This window comes from Vulpes lagopus, chromosome 20 (genome assembly GCF_018345385.1).
Source record: "Vulpes lagopus strain Blue_001 chromosome 20, ASM1834538v1, whole genome shotgun sequence".
NCBI classification, from domain to species: Eukaryota; Metazoa; Chordata; class Mammalia; order Carnivora; family Canidae; genus Vulpes; species Vulpes lagopus.
Window position 1 is genome coordinate 3,151,337 of NC_054843.1, and position 19,589 is coordinate 3,170,925.

The 19,589-nt window shown below is 53.8% G+C and overlaps 1 protein-coding gene across 2 annotated transcripts in view; it reads right to left on the reverse strand.

Annotated features, from left to right (window-relative positions):
- Window positions 1-351: 351 nt before the first annotated feature.
- The window catches only part of UBASH3A (ubiquitin associated and SH3 domain containing A), a 43,924-nt gene continuing 24,686 nt past the window's right edge, over window positions 352-19,589 (reverse strand). The window contains exons 8-14 of one of the 2 annotated variants that reach the window (XM_041735083.1): window positions 16,936-17,035; window positions 11,261-11,383; window positions 9,352-9,444; window positions 6,737-6,881; window positions 5,948-6,054; window positions 3,538-3,647; window positions 352-751 (exon numbers count right to left, since the gene is read on the reverse strand). In XM_041735083.1, coding sequence (XP_041591017.1) covers window positions 614-751; window positions 3,538-3,647; window positions 5,948-6,054; window positions 6,737-6,881; window positions 9,352-9,444; window positions 11,261-11,383; window positions 16,936-17,035 — 816 coding nt within the window. In that variant the 3' untranslated portion in view covers window positions 352-613. The remainder of the gene's footprint in view (window positions 752-3,537; window positions 3,648-5,947; window positions 6,055-6,736; window positions 6,882-9,351; window positions 9,445-11,260; window positions 11,384-16,935; window positions 17,036-19,589) is intronic. The other variant, XM_041735084.1, reaches the window with a different exon arrangement.

The window sequence follows — 19,589 nt, forward strand, 5'->3', positions numbered from 1 at the left end:
GGCAGCCCCCCGACCTGTCTTTTCCTGCCCCCCCTGCCCCCCCCCAGAGCTGTAACAGAACTAAGCTGTGCACGTGTTTTTAAAACTGTGTGTCGTCCCTAATGGCTGCTCCGTGGTGATTTGTCCCCGCAGCAGTGAGACACTAGTACCAAGGAGTGGACACCGAGCAGCGGTTCCCTGATTTCCAGCAGGGGGGTGGTTTCCTGCTGTATTTTATTGACTTCTATACCCCCTTGGGCCCCTGTGGAGGGAGCCAGAAGGTGATGGGAATAGAACAAGGACATCGATGGGGAACTCGGCTCATCAGAACACGTGAAATAAAGTGGGCACCTCCATCCGGTCCCCTGTGGTGGGTCACGGTGGCTCCTTCCCTCCAGGGCCACGCGGCAGGTCCCCAGGATACGAGGGCTGCACTCACAGGGTGACAGTCCACCAGTGGCAGCTGCAGCGGTGACCTCCGATGGCAAACATCCGGGGATCTAAAAGTGCATTTCGTGCGTCAACAAATCACATCGAGGGAGCGTCGGACACCGTCGGATGCCGGCACCGCCCTGGGCTCCGCCAAGAGCTTGGTGCGCTCACGGCGGCACCGAGCGGAGCGTGGACGCGGCGCCTAGCGGCCCACCAGCCAGTTCCGCCAGTTAAACGCCGAGTTCGAGCCGTGGGTCAGGGTCTTCACGGGAGGGTTCACCAATTCCCATTTGCCTTCCTCTTTATTTTCTTCACAGAAGCACATGCCCAGAGAAGGAATCTAGGACGGAGTTTGTAATCACTTGTTAATATTTCATGGCAGGTCAATCGATTTTACGGTCACTCTAAAGCCCAGCGGCAGGTCCTGCTGGGCCAGGAGGCGGGCGTCATGGGTCCACGCTGGCAGGGCTGCCTTAGCCACATGCCCGCGGCTCACGCAGCCGTCCTGGGGCGGCCCCCTCCCACGGACGGGGAAACGCCTGTGGACGTTATTGCTGGTCACACTGGGGTGCTGCTGGCAGGGGCAGAGGCCAGGGGTCCCGCTAACAGCCTGCAGCGCTCAGGGAGGCCGTGCCCCCCGACACGGAAGCACCTGCCGGAAGCTCAGCAGGGCCCAGGCTGAGAAGCCCAGGCCCGAGGACTGACTTGCTTTCTCAAATTTAGCATCACAGAAAGGTACCGGCATTACGTTCAGAGCCCGGAAAAAAACCAGTAAATGAAACTTCAGACCTCAACCTCTTCATCTGCAAAATGAAAGTGTTCGTGTAGATTTTTTTTTCTAAGGCCTTTTGTTTGCAGTTTGCATGTTTTGCTTTCTTTTTTGTCTTCTCTCTTTTGATGCCTGGAAATTCCTTGGTGAGAGAAAGTTTGCAGAAATTCCAGCAAGCAGGGCCGTCCATGGAGGCTGGTAGTGACTCAGGACGCTCTCTCCTGCTTAGAGAGACTGTGTGTGTGCGTGCACATGTGTATACATGTATGTGTGTATGCACGCACATGTATGTACGATTATGTGTGCATATGTGTATGTGCATACACGTGCTCAGGTGTGCATGCATGCACGTACATGTATGTATGGATGGCTGTGTGCACTTATATATGTGCACATGTGTGTATGTGTGCATGTGGGTATGTATGTGTGCAAATATGTATGTGCATGCATATGTGCACACGTGTGAATGTGTCTATGTGTGCACGTGTGTGTGCATGTGTACATGTGGGGGCAGCACCGTGTGGTAGGCAAGGGACAGTTGTGAACAGTCTGTTTCCACCTGCCCTTGATTTGAAGGTCGGTGGTGCCCAGGGCCCCTTGGTAAATTTCTGATACGTGCAGCAAGTCCAGCTTATTTGGAGGTGGGGGTGTGTGGACACCAAACCGTCAGGACAAGAAAGTCGTGGGAATTTGGAAGTTCAAGGCTGGCATCTTGAGAAGCCAGGCAGACACACGAGCGGCTCAGCCCCACCCCCTGCTCCTGCCCTGAGCATCTACTCAGGGCCAGATGGAGCCTACTGTCCTTGTCCTTTTTAAATCAATTGACTGATGATCTTGAGGCTGGGAGTGCAGCGGTACAGACAACAGCTGTGATGGGACATGGGTCCCTGAGCTGGTTCCTTGGGCAACATTGTCACGGATTGGCCAAGGATTGGGGGAGAGGGTGGAAATCTGGCCGCAAAGACTAATGGGGTTTTGCAATAGCACCAGATTTGCCATTCCGTCAGCAACTGGCACATGTGGGGTGGCCGTCATGCGGGTGACCTGAAGCCCCAGGGGACCCTGGGGAGGGGTGCAGGATCAGGAGCGTGCAGCGTGGGAACACACAGAGGGAGAGAGTTAGCTCCTGCAGGGGCAAGAGCAGCACTTGGGGAGCAGATGGTGCAGGGGCCACCAGGAGAACCCCCAGAAAAATCCATCGTCACCCAGCATGGCCTGGAGGCTCGAGCCCTATATTCAGTTGGTGGCCCAGGACCCCGAAGGGCTTGGGAATATCTGGGTCACAGTTGGGAAGCCCCACCTTGGAGATACTTTGGAGGGGACTCATGCTTCCACTCGGGGCCAGAGGAAGCTGAACGAGAAGAGGGAAAGTGCATGCAGGTAGGTAGGGTGCTCTGACTCACCCCCCACGTGAGGGGGGACCGGGCTTTCACCGGCAGGCAGGGCCGGGCTCCGAGAGCCAAGGACTTTGCACAGGCACAGAGCCGGTGCTGGCTGGCGGGGCCTGGGGTCTGTCCCTCTGCAAACAAGCGGTGGCCGCTCATGATCCTGTGACAATGTTGCCCAAGGAACCAGCTCAGGGACCCATGTCCCATCACAGCTGTTGTCTGTACCGCTGCACTCCCAGCCTCAAGATCATCAGTCAATTGATTTAAAAAGGACAAGGACAGTAGGCTCCGTCTGGCCCTGAGTAGATGCTCAGGGCAGGAGCAGGGGGTGGGGCTGAGCCGCTCGTGTGTCTGCCTTAATTCATCTCACCGACCTCTGGGCGATGGTCATCCGGCTGGTGCAAAGTTCCCACTGTCCTCTACATGCGGGTCACCCGTAAGCATCTGCGTAGCCCTGCCCGGCCCGGGGAACGCAGGCTCCTGCAAGGCCTGTGTGTTCCATGGTGGCCTGACTCCGAAGGCAAGAGGGTGTGGCTTCCTCTCTGTCCTCCAGCCCCCGGCCCTCGAGTCCCCAGAACAAGCCAGGCCAGCAGCTGTCCTTTCTCTTGGCGTCCACATGGCTTACTCCTCCCTGGACCATTTGTTCAACTACTTCCAGGGATCACCAGGTCTTATTTTATATATATATATATATATATTTTAAAATTTTTTATATTATGTGGGCAGCAAATGGCCAAAGTTGCCATAATAATGTTAAAGATGATAAACTGCTCCCGTCAGCCCCCGCTCAGGGCTGCCCTTTGCAGAAGAGCAGGTGTGCACATTCTCAGGAGACGGGGTGGGTGGGGTGGTCCCTGCTGCCCTGGGTGGGCCCGACTCCTGTTTTCACTCTGAGTAGGAAGCACGATGACCCTGTGTGCTCGGGGTGCCGGATTTCCTGGCCCAAAGAGGAAGGGGGCAGGCACGTACCTTTCTCACTAGCTGGGCGAAGTCTCCACTGTCCCGGGGCGGCAGCCCAAGGAGTGGGCGCGTGCAGGAGTCCAGTGCCGAGCCGTGGCTCACAATCAGGATGACGCCCACTGGAGAGAGAGAACACCTTGGGGTCACACGAGGCATGTGGAGTGCCTTTTTCTTTTCCTTTTCTTTCCTTTTTTTTTTTTTCTAAAAAACGAGGGTCCCCAGAGTTCTCGGGGGAAACACCTTGTGGCGCACAAAGCCTTGAGAGGCCCCGGGTAGGAGGCAGTGTGGCAGGCAGGTAACTGTGTGTGCGTAGTCTGGGGCGCATCACATCCTCGGACACGGTCTGGGGGTGTCGGCGCCTGCCGTGAGCTTCGGGTGGGACTGCACCGTGATCTAGGCCTCCACCTCTTGCAGGACGCAGTGGTGGCTGCCGGCCGGGCCGGGTCCCTTAGCTAGAGAGTGGGCAGCCAGGTGGCCACCATGAGCCTGCTGATGCCTCGCACTTGAGTCCATGGGTGGAGCGAGTCTCCGGCCGGGGGGACCCACTGGATCCACCTGGGGGACGGGGTCGGGGGCAGGCCTCCGCGGCAGGCGAGGGCGAATGCAGAACAATCCGTTCACGCTGCCTGCCTCCTAACTCGACTCCAAGTTCTCCAACGTGGCCGAAGCCCTGATGTGCTTTCCTGTTCATTCCTGTAGCCTCAGCCTCTGAAGTCACGGTGCAGCAGCCAGGATGCCGTCTGGGGCGGGGACGCGCAGCTTGGACCAGCTTGGACTCTCGGTGACTTGGGCAGGTGGGCTTCAGCCCTCCGGGCTTCCAAGTCACGAGGGTCACTGTCTGCTCAGGGCGGTGGGCAGTTAGCAGGTGACGCCTGGGAAGGGCCCCCTGCGCGGGGACCCGTAGGTGTTGGCTTTCACCCTCCAGCCCACCTGAGTTTTCCATTCCCCCTCTGCTGCCTGCCACACCAGTCCCCCTCCCGCCTTGCTCACGCGCTCCCCTCTGGGTCGCTGTTTGCTTCCAAATCCTGCTCGTCCTCCGCGTCGGGCACGGGGGCCAGAGGGGCCGTGTTCCCCGCGCAGGTGAGCAGAACCCACACGGGGCCCCGTGGGCGCTGGAGTTGCTAGAGCAGATCCCCACGCGTGTTCCGGAAGGCTCGCCCCTCTATGGGGTCCTCAGGGGGGCAGAGCATCCCAGGGGACACCAAATCTCAGCTCAGGACAGGCTTGGAGTCATCAGCTGGAGGGTGTTGGGTGGAGGCAGGGCCCCAGCCCGGCAGGGATGGCTCCGACGTCATCTTCGTCCTATGGTGCCTCGATGTGGTCTCGGGGACGAATGGGACTTCGGTAATCAACCAAATGCCACTGAGATGTGGTTTCCGATAGTAGGCTTCCCAGGGTGCCAGCCAGGCAAAATTGGGGGCACCGGCTACGGCGAGGTTCCGGTGCCTCCCCGCAGGGAGCCTGGGAGCGAGTCCCGCAGGGGCGCCAGCGGCTCTCCGGGGAGGCCAGGTGCTCTGCCGTCCCTGAGAGGCCAGATGGTCGCCCCCTGCCAATGACACCTCCGCCCACATCTTGGGGTGAGGGGTGGGCAGGACCCAGGGCAGGGGAGGCGGGCCCGGCGGCCTCTCACCGCCTACCAGACGCCTCTTCACGTTCTTCAAAATTCCTAATATTCCAGATGTCGTGCTCCTTTCCCCAACAATAAATATCCGGACTCCCCGAGGGGAGCGCGTGCGCCTCCTCCACGTAGGTTTTCCCCGCGGCGTTCCACTGCTGTCCGACTCAGCGCTGACCAACCAGACACGCTCGCCAACTTACATTTTTTTAAGGGTTAGTTTTCAACTTTTTTTTTTTTTTTTTACTATGGACACTTCCGAAGATCCCCAGAGAGGCCCGAAGGTGGGCCCGAGGCATCCTGGAGCCGCACCCTGTGACATTCGCACGTCGCCCACCGTCCGGGCACGCCCCTGCCCTGGCCCTTCCACGTGAGGACTCCCCCCACCCCCGTCACACCTAACAGGATCCACTCGGTTTCTTGGGTATTCCCACACTCAGATTCCACATTGAAATTTTTCTGATGGTCCCAACCATCTGTGCGTACGGACGCCCCGTGCCAAGCGGCATTCAAACGCGACCTGACACCTGGCTCTTCCGTCCTTAGGCTCTCGTTCCCTAGGAAGCAGATGTGCGTGGTTTGTGCTGACCCGCTGTCCCGGGTCCCGTCGGCTCTCAGTCTTGGAATCGGGTCCCCGGGGTGGCAGGGGACATGTGCCTACACGCTCCGCTGCTGCAGAGGCCGCCACGCAACAGGGTTGGGGCGGGGGTCAGGAGGAGGTGGGGGGCATTCCTAGGTGCGTAAAATGGGCCAGTGCCTGGGGGGGGGGGTTGCTAGCCCTGCCGGGGATGGGGAGGCACTTACCGTCCCGTGGGCAGGTGCTGATGATGTGCTGTACGCTCACCGCACACCTGTCCACATACTCGTCGTAGCTCTCGGCTGGCAGGAGGGAGGCGAGAGGAAACGCAGGCCTGAGGAGGACAGAGAGGAGCCTGCCATGCCGTGGCCCGCGTGCCGGCGGCCCCTGGAGAAGGAGAAGCCCAGCCCGTGGGCCCCTCCTCGAGGGGCCCCCAACCCGCAAAGCGCAGGCGTCCGATCTCCAGCAGCGCCCTCCCCGAGTACCAGGAGGGTTTTGTGATGGCAAAGAGTCGGCCATGGGCAGAGGATGAGGGAAATTGGCTCCCCAACCGCACCCCAGCCAGGCTCCTGGAGCCCCTGTCTCCCGGGCCCGCGGCTGGGCTTCCGTGTCCAACTGTGTAGACTCAGTAGCAAGACTCCGGCGAACACCGTGAAACCAGAGCCCCCTCCCCGTGGTATGGGCTCCCCCTCCATACCTGAGCAACCCCCCTCTCCCGTGCCCCGCCACCCCCAGGTGATGTCCCGGCACTCTGGCCTGCCTTCCGCAAGCTGCTGCTGGGGCAGTTTATGGAGCGTTCCCCCCACAATAGATTTGCACCCCCACCCTGCTCTACTGCTAACACCCCCACTCGTCCTCGTTATGCTGCAGCCGGTCCCATTCTGCTCCCCCGTGCAGCGCCCTCCCCTCCAATGCAGGCTTCCTCACCATCTTTAACAAGTGGTGTGGATATGCCTTCTTGAACGAGACCCAGAGAAGCACCCCCGCCCCGGGCAGACAGCGAGGGGACGGCATACCTATAATCCGTGCTCACGTTGAAATCCGCCTCTTTCAGCTCATCCAGGGTCATGAGGGTCGGGGTGGTTTTGCCGGACTCCCACTTTGTCCACTCAAAGATTCCGGGTTCCACTCTTATCTTAATTTTTTTCTCCAGTTTGAGCTCTGTAGCCAACAGAATACGAGTGTTTGTCACCTTCCAAGTTCAGTTTGCTTTTCATGTAAGTGAGTCTCTTCTTATACCCATTTAAAAAAAAAGTGGGTTTTTTGGGGGTGAGGGGGCACCTGGGTGGGTCAGTCAGTTAAGCATCTGACTCTTTTTTTAAAAAAAAATTATTTATTTATTCATGACAGACACAGAGAGAGGCAGAGGCACAGGCAGAGGGAGAAGCAGGCTCCATGCGGGGAGCCCGATGCGGAACTCGATCCCCGGACTCCAGGATCACGCCCTGAACCAAAGGGAGATGCTCAACCATGGAGCCACCCAGGTATCCCAAGCATCTCACTCTTGATTTTGGCTCAGGTCATGGTCTCAGGGTCATGAGACTGAACCCCACATTGTGCTCCACACTCGGGGGTGGGGGTCCGCTTGAGATTTTCTCTCTCTGCCCCTCCCTCTCCCCAAATAAATAAATAAATCTTTTTTAAAAAGTGGCACTTTTTTTCTTTCTTGGCAAGTATTGTTCTGTGATTACTCACAGCCATGCTATTTTTTTTTTTTAATTTTTAAATTTTATTTATTTATTTATTTTTAGCCATGCTATTTCTGAGTCAAAACCCACCGGGCTGTTGGGAGGTATCCGAGGAGCGGTGATGCCTGTCCGTCAGGAAGGGACCAGGACTGCGAGCCACCACCAGCGCTGGGCTCACCCTGGCGCTCACCTTGATGGTCCAATACAACTCTACAGCCAGACCAGCACCGGGTCCGGTCCTCGGCCAAGAGCGAGAGCACACCACATTGGCCAACCCAATAATCCATGGAAAGGATTGGGGAGCACATTAGTCACATTGAGGCACCACTTTGACAAACAGCCCAGACTGCGCAGAAGGCGAAGGTCCCTCGGGACACCTGACTTCTCCCAGCTACCCCTCCCGAGCATTTCGTACCTCGACTAGAAGACCTGTGATGTAAGGCCAGCTCTGTGAGCAGGGCCTATGAGGAATGTTTTCATTTGAAGTGGAGCAAATGTCATTAAGCTCAACTGTTGGGAATAAAATCTGTTCCCAAATTGCATCCCAGGTCCGTGGAGCAGGTTCCTTTGCCAGACAGAGCACGCTTAGGTAGGGAGCTCCATGGTCTAACCAGACTCCTGAGCTCTCTCTAGCCTGTGGAGCACCCGTGTCCACCGTGAATAGGTCACGTGAAGGAACAGTGGGAGAAGTTCCCAGATGGATGTGGCCACCCCTTCTGGGGAGCCACCTTGCAGCCAGAGTGGGTCACGCTTTGGGAAACGGCCCATCTGGATGGCCACTGACACAGCGTTGAAATTAAGGGTAGCAGGTTAGCATCTCACACGTCCTGATGCTTCCAGGACCCGGGAAGAAGGCTGAGCGCCCTCCTCTTTCTGCTCGTGACTTCCTCGGGCATCATGATAACAACAAGGACTCAAAGTCCATCGGGGATCCTATTAGAGGCGTTGACGTCATCCCCACCAGGGAATATTTCTGGGAGCTTTTCATCGCACTTCTCAAGCCCGCCCGTCGTGAGATCCAGCTGTCCACCTGCCCCCCACATCCGTGCCCGCAGGAAAGCCCCAGGCCCAGCTGGTGGGCGGGTCTCCATGTAAAGTCGTGCTCGCTGACCTCGGTGGGCCCTTCGTCGGGCCGCCCGGTGGCCATCCTCCATCTCCCCACCGTGACCTGACAGGTATGTCATAGCACCTCGGCGCCCCAAACCTCCAGAAGGCCTTCCCGTCCTCACTTCCGGCTGCGGGCCCGACTCCCTCTGTCTCTGAGGAAGTGGAGGCAAGCCCCCTCCCCACGTTTGCACACCTGCTGCGTCTGTGTCCACTTGCTTTGCCTTCCGTCCCTCCGTTGTGGAGCAGCGGCCTGTGCTACTGCCCTGTGAACTACATCACGCCCCCCCTTCCCCACACAAGAGGGCAGGGCAGGGGTCCAGCGGGAGGTGCAGAACCAAGGCCCCCAGAACAGGCTGCCCTTCTCTGGCAAGAAATTTCTTTTTTCCTGCAGGCCGAAGCTGCAGGAGGCCTGCCGGTGGCTTCCCAATGGACACCAGCCTTTGATGGTGCTGGGCAGCTCCCAGTAGCCGATCCCCTTGCCCTGGCAAGAGCCACGGGCTTTGGGCTCAAAAGGCACCATAGCCATTCCCAGAACTCTGGGTTCTGACTGCCCCTCCTCAGATTTTTTTTTTTTTAACACATATGGCAGATGCAGGCCCAAGGTGGACAGCGTGATGACAGGCTCCTGGCACTCAGTTACAATCCTGGCATTCCAGAAAGGTTGACAGGCTCAGTGCCTGCCAACGGCTCCTGGAGGGCTGCTTCGTGACCCTCTTGTGCCCTACTTGGCCACGTGTCGCCACTCGTCCAAATCTTACCCCATTCACTCCCCTCTGCCCGTGGAGAATAACCACAAGGTCAAGGCTACGTGAGAGCTCACTGCGGTTCTCACCGACCTTCCAGGATGTGCTTGGCTGTCTGCACACAGCGGAGGGCTGGGGAGGTGAAGACGGAGGTGACTCTGATGCCACTGTCCAGTAGTGCTTCCCCTGGAAAACAGCAGGTGGGGAAACACCTCTTCGTAACTGTAGCTTCCCATGGGTGGCTCATACCTGCGGTAGGCAGGACCTTAAGTGGCCCCAGGAGTCCCACCCCCTGGTGTGCACAACCCCGTCAGCCCCTTGAGTGTGGCTGGAAGCTGTGAATGAGATGAAGTGGCACTGCTGGGTCTGCATTGTGTCATTTGGCAGGAGGGGGTTGTCACCATTCAGGTGAGCTCATTAAAAGCAGAGATTTTCCTCAAGCTGTCACAGAAGAGAAGCCAGAGAGATTCAGAAGTACAGGGATTTGAGGGGTGCCTGGGTGGCTCAGTCAGTTAGGAATCTGACTCTTGATTTCGGCTCAAGTCATGATGTCAGGGTCATGAGATCGAGCCGTGTCAGGGGCTCCATACTCAGCAGGGAGTCTGCTTAAGATTCTCTCTCTCCCTCTCCTTCTCCAAAGGAAAAAAACACGGGTATCCGACATGCAAGAGATTCCCTATTGCTGGCCTCAGAGATGGAGGGGGCCATGCGGCAGGGAACGTGGAGGGTGCCGGGTGCTGAGTGCTGCCCTTTGCTGACAGCCGGCAGGGGAATGAGGCCTTCAGTCCTACAGCCCCACGGAACAGGATCCCCCCCGACAACCTTTTGGAAGAAACTGGAAGTGCTTCCAGGAGCCTCCAGATGGGAGCTCAGCCCAGCTGACAGCTGGCTCTCAGGCTGGGAGATCCCGAGTGGACAACCCAGCCACACCGTGCCCAGGCTCCCACCCTACGGAGCAGGTTTAAGGTTGTGGCAATCGGTGCTGCAGCAACGGGGAACTCAGACTACTCGAGGCTCATGGAAGGACAAGCTTGGAGGCCACATTCCATGTCACAAAATTAGAGGGCCCTATTCTTGGGAAAGAAGGGGATCTTCTCAGTAGGATATATGCACGGAGCCAAGGGCAGTGTGGCTGTAGAGGAAGCTGTCACGGGCTGGCCTGTGTTGCCACAAGTTCACATGCTGGGGTCCTCCCCGTGTGACCTTCTTCGGTGTCTTCCTAATGGTGGTCAAGCTGCAGTGAGGTCCCTACGGGGACTCTAATCCACTCTGTCCTTGTAAAAGAGGGGGTTTGGACATAGAGACAGCAGGTGCACAGGGAGGTGTCCACACACCAAGGTGAGGGGCCTGGAGCGGACGCCCTCACGGCCTTGGGAGAACTTGGACTTCCAGAACCTCGAGAGAATAAATCTCTGCTGGTGAAGCCGCTCCCCTTTGGCACTTTGTTACGGAACCAAGGAGAGGCCGACCACTGCCTGCAGGGACGCGGGAGCGCAGGTCCTGGGCTCCATCAGCAGGCCCGCGCAGGCCCACACACCTTCCTCTCTTCCTCATTCATTAAAGGAAGCCTGGATGAATTCATTGGCTTCTTTGGCCCAAAAAGCCGCTCATGTGGAACCAGAACCCCAGACATAAAGCACAAGCCCAAACTGACAGATTTTGAAATAAAATCAAAGAGAGGATGTGCTTTTTAAATTTTTAAACTGACATCCGCAGTGTACGCAGTGGTCGTTGGTTTTTCTCCCCACTCTCGTTCCTTCCATACCTGTCCTTTGTTCCTCCTGACTTCCCTTGGGTCCAATCCCTGCACTTCCACTCGCTGGCTACGTGACCTTGGGCAACCGACTTAACCTCTCTGTGCCTCAGTGTCCTCATCAGCAGAGTGGGGATGAAGCTAACACTGGCCTCCGTGGGCCTGTCGCCAGGGCCCGGTAGGCATCGGTGATGATCGTCGCTGTGATCACTGTTACCACCTCCCCGCTAGCATGACCCCCACACATACCCGCCATCCTGGACTGGAAAATCCCACACGATGATAACGGAGGGTCATTTTCAAAATCTTTGATACCGTTGCTCCTTCTGGGCAGACTGTAGGGGAAGTTCAGGTCTGGTCGGTAGTACTTCCCTGCAGCATAAATAAACACCCGGCGTTCAGATCCGCGCATCAACCTAGGGCACATTTAAACCCCCATAAGATCCAGACCCATATCGGAAGCAGGACTATCGCTTTCACTTAAATTGTTGTCAACTGTGTGTGTGTGTGTGTGTGTGTTTTAAAGGTTTTATTTATTTATTCATGAGACACACGGAGAGAGAGGCAGAGACACAGGCAGAGGGAGAAGCAGGCTCCACGCAGGGAGCCCGACGTGGGACTCGATCCCAGGACCCTGGGATCACGCCCTGAGCCCAAGGCAGATGCTCAACCGCTGAGCCACTCAGGCGTCCCTCAGCTGTGTTTTTTCTCGCATGTGCTCTGTGAGGTGGATTCAACTGGTGAGATATTGGTGCTTTCCTGAGCACACGTTTCTTCAAATACAGAAAACACAGGTTTTAGCCTCCGGAAACACGACGCCCTCTTTGTCCCCTGGTGACGCCTCCCAAAGATTCACTCAATACAAGTCTTCCTGATTAAGAATGGAGTGTCTCCATTACTGATTTAGCTTAACTTGACAGGAATCCCAAGTTGCCATTAATTGCGGAGGCGAAATTCTAAAGACCCCCAGAGCTGACAGTGGGTCATATTGTCTCCGGGGACCGAGTACACAGGGCCGGGATGCTCCTGCGTTGTGTGTTGTTGAGCCGATTGCTGAGGCACACCTGGAAATGAGGAGCCTCCGCGGGGACTCCCCCCACCCTCCATCTAGAGGCTGCAGAGGTTCACTCTGCGTTTGACCTTGAGCTCCACGACCTGACAGGCTGGTGCAAATCCTGGCACCATCAGTTACTAGTTGTGTGATTAGAGGCAACTGACTGAATCTCCCTTATCAGTGAAGAGGGGAAATGATAAGGCTGTTACAATGAATCACTGTGATAATGCCCGGACCCCAGGGCCTGGCTCAGGGGAAGTGGTCAACAAGTGGTAAGCCTGAGCTCGCCGTAATTATCCATCACCCCTGCAGAGGACGCTATACTATGTCCAGCTCCCACGTCCTCCCAAGCAATCCCAAGCCTCCTGGCGGCCAGCAGATTCTAGCAACCGAGTCATCTTTGTCTGAGACCTGCTGTATATCCGGGGAAGGCCCTGTCGCATGCCCTGCCTGGAGCATGCAGGCCCAGCCCTTCACGAACACAGGGAGGCAGCCTGCTACTTTGAACGCCTTGGTTTTTCTAGTCCATGCACGATTTTCCTGAAAGCTCCCTCCCTGGAACTTCCATTGGCAGAGACGTTGTTCGAAGAAAGGCCTTCATTAAATGCCAAAATATACATCGTGTTGGCTGGGAAAAGTGAATTTTTTTTTTTTTCCCAAGAGAAGGTCAGTCAACTGTGTTATATTCTCAAAGGCATCTATGATCCACAAAAGGTGAACCAGCGCCATGTGGGTATCTTGTTCTCATTGACTCTATCCATGAGAGGCAGAGAAAGCCCAGAAGAAAACAAGGACCTGAAGCAACGTTAGATTCTGATGGTGTAGAGCTTACAGGTGCGGGGGGTGACCTGGCCATGCAAGGTGTGGATACGTGGCCCAGAAGTGAGCAGAAATGAGGAGACTCAGAGGAGAGGCTGGAAGCACCCCCAAACATCCCATTGTAATGGATTAAACATGTGATATGTAGGATTCGGACAAATTAGGCTGTCAGTATTCACTGCATCAAGGGCGGCTTTGACTGGTACAAAGAGCCACCAGGAGCCTCTTTCAAGCTGGGATTCTCTGTTACCTTAAAATATCTCCCCTGGAGGTGACTCAGTCTTTTGTCTGGAGGACCAATATTCTTCCTCTTTCCATGACGTCCCATAACTGCTTCGGGGGCTGGTTGTTTCATGTGGGTTCTCACCCCACCACCACACGCACGCTGACGTGGGGTGCCATTTCAGTCTGCGGTTCCAACCATTGTCCTACAAGAAAGTTTCTTCTAACTGCACGTGTGAATGCCAGTTCACCTCCTATCCACCTCTTGTCCTATTGTTTCTATCCTGAGCCTTTGTGTCTCTGATCGATCTTGTTTTACAGAGACAACCTGAGCATCTCTTCATGGGTCCTTGCAGATACGTTTGGTCATGATGTAATCTTTTTTAAAAAAATATTTTTATTTATTTATTTGTCTCCAACAACTATGCTTTATATTTTATTTTATTTTATTTATTTCTATTTTATTATTGAGGCATTGACATACAATGTTATATTACTTTCAGGTGAACAACATAATGATCTAACAATTAGCTACATTACTCAGTGCTCACTAAGATAAGTATAGTCACCATTAGTCATTCTACAACATAAGTATAATATTGTTGGCTATATTTTCTATGCTGCAGCATTTATCTCCATGACGTATTTTTTTTATACCTGGAAGTTTATGCCTCTTAATCCCCTTCCTATGGTATTTGTCTTTGTCTGACTGGCTTATTTCATTTAGCATTATACTTTCTAGCTCCATCCATGTTGCTGTGAATGGCAAGAATTCATTCCTTTTTATGGCTGAATTCATAGGTATATGTGCACCCCAATGTTTATAGCTGTGTTATCTACAATAGCCAAATTATGCAAGGAGACAAGGGTTCAATGACTGGTGAATGGATAAGGAAGTGGGATATATATAAAACATGGGGTATTACTCAGCCCTCAAAAAGAATGAAATCTTGCCATTTGCAGTGACACGGATGGAGCTAAAGAGTATTGTGTTGTGTGAACTAAGTTAGAGAAAGATCTACCATATGACTTCACTCTCACATTTAATTTAAGAAACAAAACAAAGGAGCAAAGGGAAGAAAACAGAGAGATGCAAACCAACCAACAGGCTCTTTACTATAGAGAACAATCTGTTTGTTACACAACCTGTTTCCACAGGGAGACACCACCAAAAGGAAACTATTAGGACTACATCATGGTGAAATTTTCTGCACAGCAAAGGAAACAACCAACAGAATTAAAGGCATCCTACTGAGTGAGAGAAGGGATTTGCAAATGATATATCCAATAGAGTAGGTATCCAAATATCTAAGAACTTCTAGAACTCAACACAAAAAGACCCAAGTTAAAAAATGGGCAAAAGACATGAACAGACATTTATCCAAAGAAGACATCCAGATGGCCAACAGACACACGAAAAGATGCTCCACATCACTCATCATCAGGGATATGCAAAGTAAAATCACAATGAGATACCACCTCACACCTGTCAGAACAGCTAACGTCAAAAACTCAACAATCGTTGGCAAGGATGCCTAGAAATAGGAACCCTCATGCACTCTTGTTGGGAACGCAAACTGGTGAAAGTTTCACTGCTACTGTGAAAGACAGTATGGATGTTCCTCACGAAATTAAAAATAGAGCTACCTATGATCCAGTAATTGCTCTACTGAGTATTTATCTCCAAAACACAAAAAACACTAAGTTGAGGGGATACATGCACCCTAATGTTTATTGCAGCATTATTTACAACAACCAAATTATGGCAGCAGCCTACCTATCCATTGATAGGTGAGTGGATAAAGATGAAGTGGTATCATACATATTTTTATTTATTTATTCATGAGAGACACAGCAAGAGAGAGAGGCAGAGACATAGGCTGAGGGAGAAGCGGGCTCCATGCAGGGAGCCCGACGTGGGACTCGATCCCGGGTCTCCAGGATCACGCCCTGGGCCAAAGGTAGACACTCAACCTCTGAGCCACCCAGGCGTCCCGGTCATGATGTAATCTGCTCAGAATTTTCCTGCTGTGGGCTGAGCACCTGCCAATGGTTTTGCCTAAGCATTTCCCCTTCTTCTCGGCCTGCTGGGCTCTGGGAGGAATTCCAAAAGAGCTGAGCTAGCCCAGCTACTGCGAATCTCACTATGCTCATTCAGTATCTTCATTTATACAGTTAGCTATGGCTTAGAAATAGTGGTGCTGGGCTTTCCATTAAGGGACGTGCATTGGCACAGATGTGGAGAGACGGCTTGTGGGTTTGCTGTATTCACAAGCATGGTCCCTACTTAGTTCTCCACATCAGGGGGGTGAAGTTGCATGTTCAGAATATGTCCGTGAGTTGAGTGGGACAGTTAAATATTGTAGACAAGTGACCACGGCAGTGCAGCAATGAGCCTGGGAGATAGGGTCATGCCAGCAGGTGAGTTCAGAGACTGCAGGGCACAGTGACATGCTCTCAATGCTGCTCTCACGAACCACTACCACTATGTGTGCATCCAGAGTAAAGGTGACCGTCCGTGCGTCACACCAGCAGGCTGCTTCCTATCGGTAACCATTCCTCCATCTTCCACAAAGCATTTGCAGCAAGGTGCTTACAGACGGCGTATGCACTCAGCGCACCTGGACAATGCCCGTGGCGAAAGATGGAGCACGTGCCCCTGCCACATACATTAGCTCTGCGGAGTCGCTCTCAAGAATGGGGCCATGGGAAATACAAATCAAAACCACAATGAGATCCCACCTCACACCAGTGAGAATGGGGAAAATTAACAAGTCAGGAAACCACAAATGTTGGAGAGGATGTGGAGGAAGGGGAACACTCTTGCACTGTTGGTGGGAATGTGAACTGGTGCAGCCACTCTGGAAAACTGTGTGGAGGTTCCTCAAAGAGTTAAAAATAGACCTGCCCTACGACCCAGCAACTGCACTGCTGGGGATTTACCCCAAAGACTCAGATGCAATGAAACGCCGGGACACCTGCACCCCGATGTTTCTTTTTTTTTTTTTTTCACCCCGATGTTTCTAGCAGCAATGTCCACAATAGCCAAACTGTGGAAGGAGCCTCGGTGTCCATCGAAAGATGATGGATGGGGATCCCCGGGTGGCGCAGCGGTTTGGCGCCTGCCTTTGGCCCAGGGCGCGATCCTGGAGACCCGGGATCGAATCCCACATCAGGCTCCCGGTGCATGGAGCCTGCTTCTCCCTCCGCCTGTGTCTCTGCCTCTCTCTCTCTCTCTGTGACTATCATAAATAAATAAAAAATTAAAAAAATTAAAAAAAAATTAAAAAAAAAAAAAAGAAAGATGATGGATAAGAAGATGTGGTTTATGTATACAATGGAATATTCCTCAGCCATTAGAAATGACAAATACCCACCATTTGCTTCAACGTGGATGGAACTGGAGGGTGTTATGCTGAGTGAATTAAGTCAATTGGAGAAGGACAAACATTGTATGGTCTCATTCATTTGGGGAATATAAATAATAGTGAAAGGGAATATAGGGGAAGGGAGAAGAAATGTGTGGGAAATATCAGAAAGGGAGACAGAACATGAAGACTCCTAACTCTGGGAAACGAACTAGGGGTGGTGGAAGGGGAGGAGGGCGGGGGGTGGGGGTGAATGGGTGACGGGCACTGAGGGGGACACTTGACGGGATGAGCACTGGGTGTTATTCTGTATGTTGGCAAATTGAACACCAATAAAAATTAATTTATTAAAAAAAAAAAGAATGGTGCCATGGGAGATCTGGCTCAGGAAGCCGAGAAGGGGTGCCATTTGTTAGATCCATTTACTTCCTGGGTTTAGACTCTTCCAGGACGTTACCTACCGTCAGGAGTGGAGCACTGCTGTAGCCACGACTTCCCGAAGATTTGATCCACTCTCTCCCCGTGGCGCACCACCAGAACGCTCCTCCTCGCTATCGTGGCCTGAGGTGGTGGAAGGAAAGACACGTGCAATTTTACATCTGCATTCTTCGACTTAATTCAGTGGGCACCTCCCCCTCACCATCCGACAGGTGGCCTACAAACGGGATCTCTTCCTTCCTTCCTCAGTGGCTACAGCCCATTTCACCAAAGGACACCGTCTTGCAATGAAAGAAGATTAGGAATTGCAGGTGGAACTCTCTTTCATTTCTAGCAACTTTGTATTTCCTGGGCATCATGACACTACCAAGGAAATGACAGGCAATAGGAACATCCCATAGCATGCGGAGTCCATCAACTCTTCTACCTTTCTGTTTCTTCCAAGTCCTTACCGCTGTCCTAGTCCCTCCATGCTGCCGTAACAGAACACCACATACTGGGTCTCGTAAACGACAGACATTATTTCTTACTGTTCTGAAGACTGGAAATCTGAGATTAGGGTGTTGACACGATTGGGCGAGGGCCCTCTTCTGGGTCAACTTCTTGCTGGGTCCTTACGGGGTGGAAGGGGCAAGGGACCTCTGTGGGGTCCCTGTATAAGGGCACTAACCCCATCATGGGGGCTCTACCCTCCTGACCTAACCACCCCCCAGGGTCCCCACCTCCTAATGCTAGTACACTGCTGGTTAGGATCTCAAAATATGAATTTTGAGGGGACACAAACATTCATCCCTCCATAGTGATGTCTTGGAACATTTTCTATTTCTATACACATTTATTATTGTATAATAGATATTACATATTTTCTCTCTCTATAGATACTGCTGTTCGTATCCTGGGGCCCAGAGTACTGGGAGCAAGCATATCAGAGGCTGGGGCACAAGCTTCAGCTCACAGACTCCCCACTTAGGGAGCTTCAGGGCTCACCGGGACCAAAGGACAAACATGGAAAGATGAGTCATAGAGGAGGATGAGAGACAGCTGACGGTACCTGTCACAGGAGGTGGGCTGGGAGGACCTCAGGTGGGACGTGGAACTTGGTCATGCCTGGAGCCAAGGTCACCAGGGAAGGACAGACCAAGGTCACCGAGATGGACAGGCCAAGGTCAGTGGGATGGATGGTTACATACAGTAAGCAGGGGTGGGCTGGCCGAGCTCACCAAGGAGGGCCGGAATGGGAAGGGCGTCTGGGCAGGAGGGAGCTCTAGCTGGTGCTCTGCTTGTCCTTGCCCAGCTCCTTTTCTTCAGGTGGACCCTTTTCTCCCGCTCCCCACCCCTGGCCTCACAGCTCTTTAAGGCCAGGCTTAGGGTGAAAATGAAGGAGCTGATATTTTGTCTGTCTTTGCTGCTGAGCGAGGTAAGAAAGGGAGGTGGCAAGACATGGCCCTCCTCAGCATGGAGCCCCATCTGCCTGCTTTTCTCCCGCACATCCCCGAGTTTGTTGGCAGGATAAGGTGGGACATCACCTGCCTCACGGTGTTCGTGGGGCCAGCATCCCCCGTAGCTCCACGGCCATCTGGGTGAGTCAGTCTCCAGCGGCTTAACCCACTCGTCGTTCTTGGTGGGTCTGACCACATGCCGACGTGTGCCTGAAATGTGCTTCTGAGCCTGTGGGAACTTCCAAGTCCCCGTGCACAGTTTCTCGGGGCCTTGGGGCCGATTCTCCAAAATGGACATACGGTCAAGGCAAAGCAAATCTTCTGATGGTCCCTTAATATGGTGTGCAGATGCTTGGTTCCGGAGGCAAACACACACCTTCTAGGGCAGAGCTCCAAAGGGAAGCTTGTCTTGTTGTCTTCTAATAGCGAAGTATGGTCGATGCTTATGGGCACCAGGATGCCTTTCCCCAGGAGAACGAACATTAAAATATCTCATCCCCTGCCCCTGTCAAGGGCCGATCTGCAAGCAGATTGCAGGGCACGCATGGGCTCCCAGGCCTAGTCTGCTTACTGACGGTCTCCATGTACCGTCGATGCTTTGGGCTGAGGTTTTGAATTTAGAGCATTTTCTTCCCTGGAGGAGCTGAGAGCATTTGAATTTTGAAATGCAAAGCCCTCTTTGCAACAGGAATATTCAGATAAAGTGCAAGGTCCACGGGGAGTGGAATGGCCTAGCTCCTGGGGTCTAGGGGGCACCAGGTCTGCATTGCCTCTTAGCACATGAGGTGCCCGGGGCTGCTGTAGCAAAGCAGAAGGCATGGGTTCCTTCGCAGATTGGAGGCCAGTATTCCAAAGTCACGGTGTCAGCAGGGCCGTCCCCCCTAAGGTTCTAGGGAGCGATCCCTCCTGGCTTCCTCAGCTCCTGGAGCCTCAGCAGTCCTTGGCCTTGGGGGAGACACTGAGGTCTGTGCCCCGACGCTCACAAGGCCTCCTCCTCTGTGTATCTGTGTGCTCGGTTCTTCCGTCTGGATCAGACACCCTGTTTGTCTCTCCAAGTGGCAGCTGTGATTGGATTTAGGGCCCGTGGGATACTCCCCATCAGGACCCTTAGCTCAGCCCCACAGGCAAAGACACTTCTTCCTGCTAAGAGAACACGCGCAGGTTCCAGGGACTGGGTAGGACTTCATGTTTGGGGCCACTCTTCAGCCTGCTAGCGCCCGTGTCTCAAAGCGGATGCC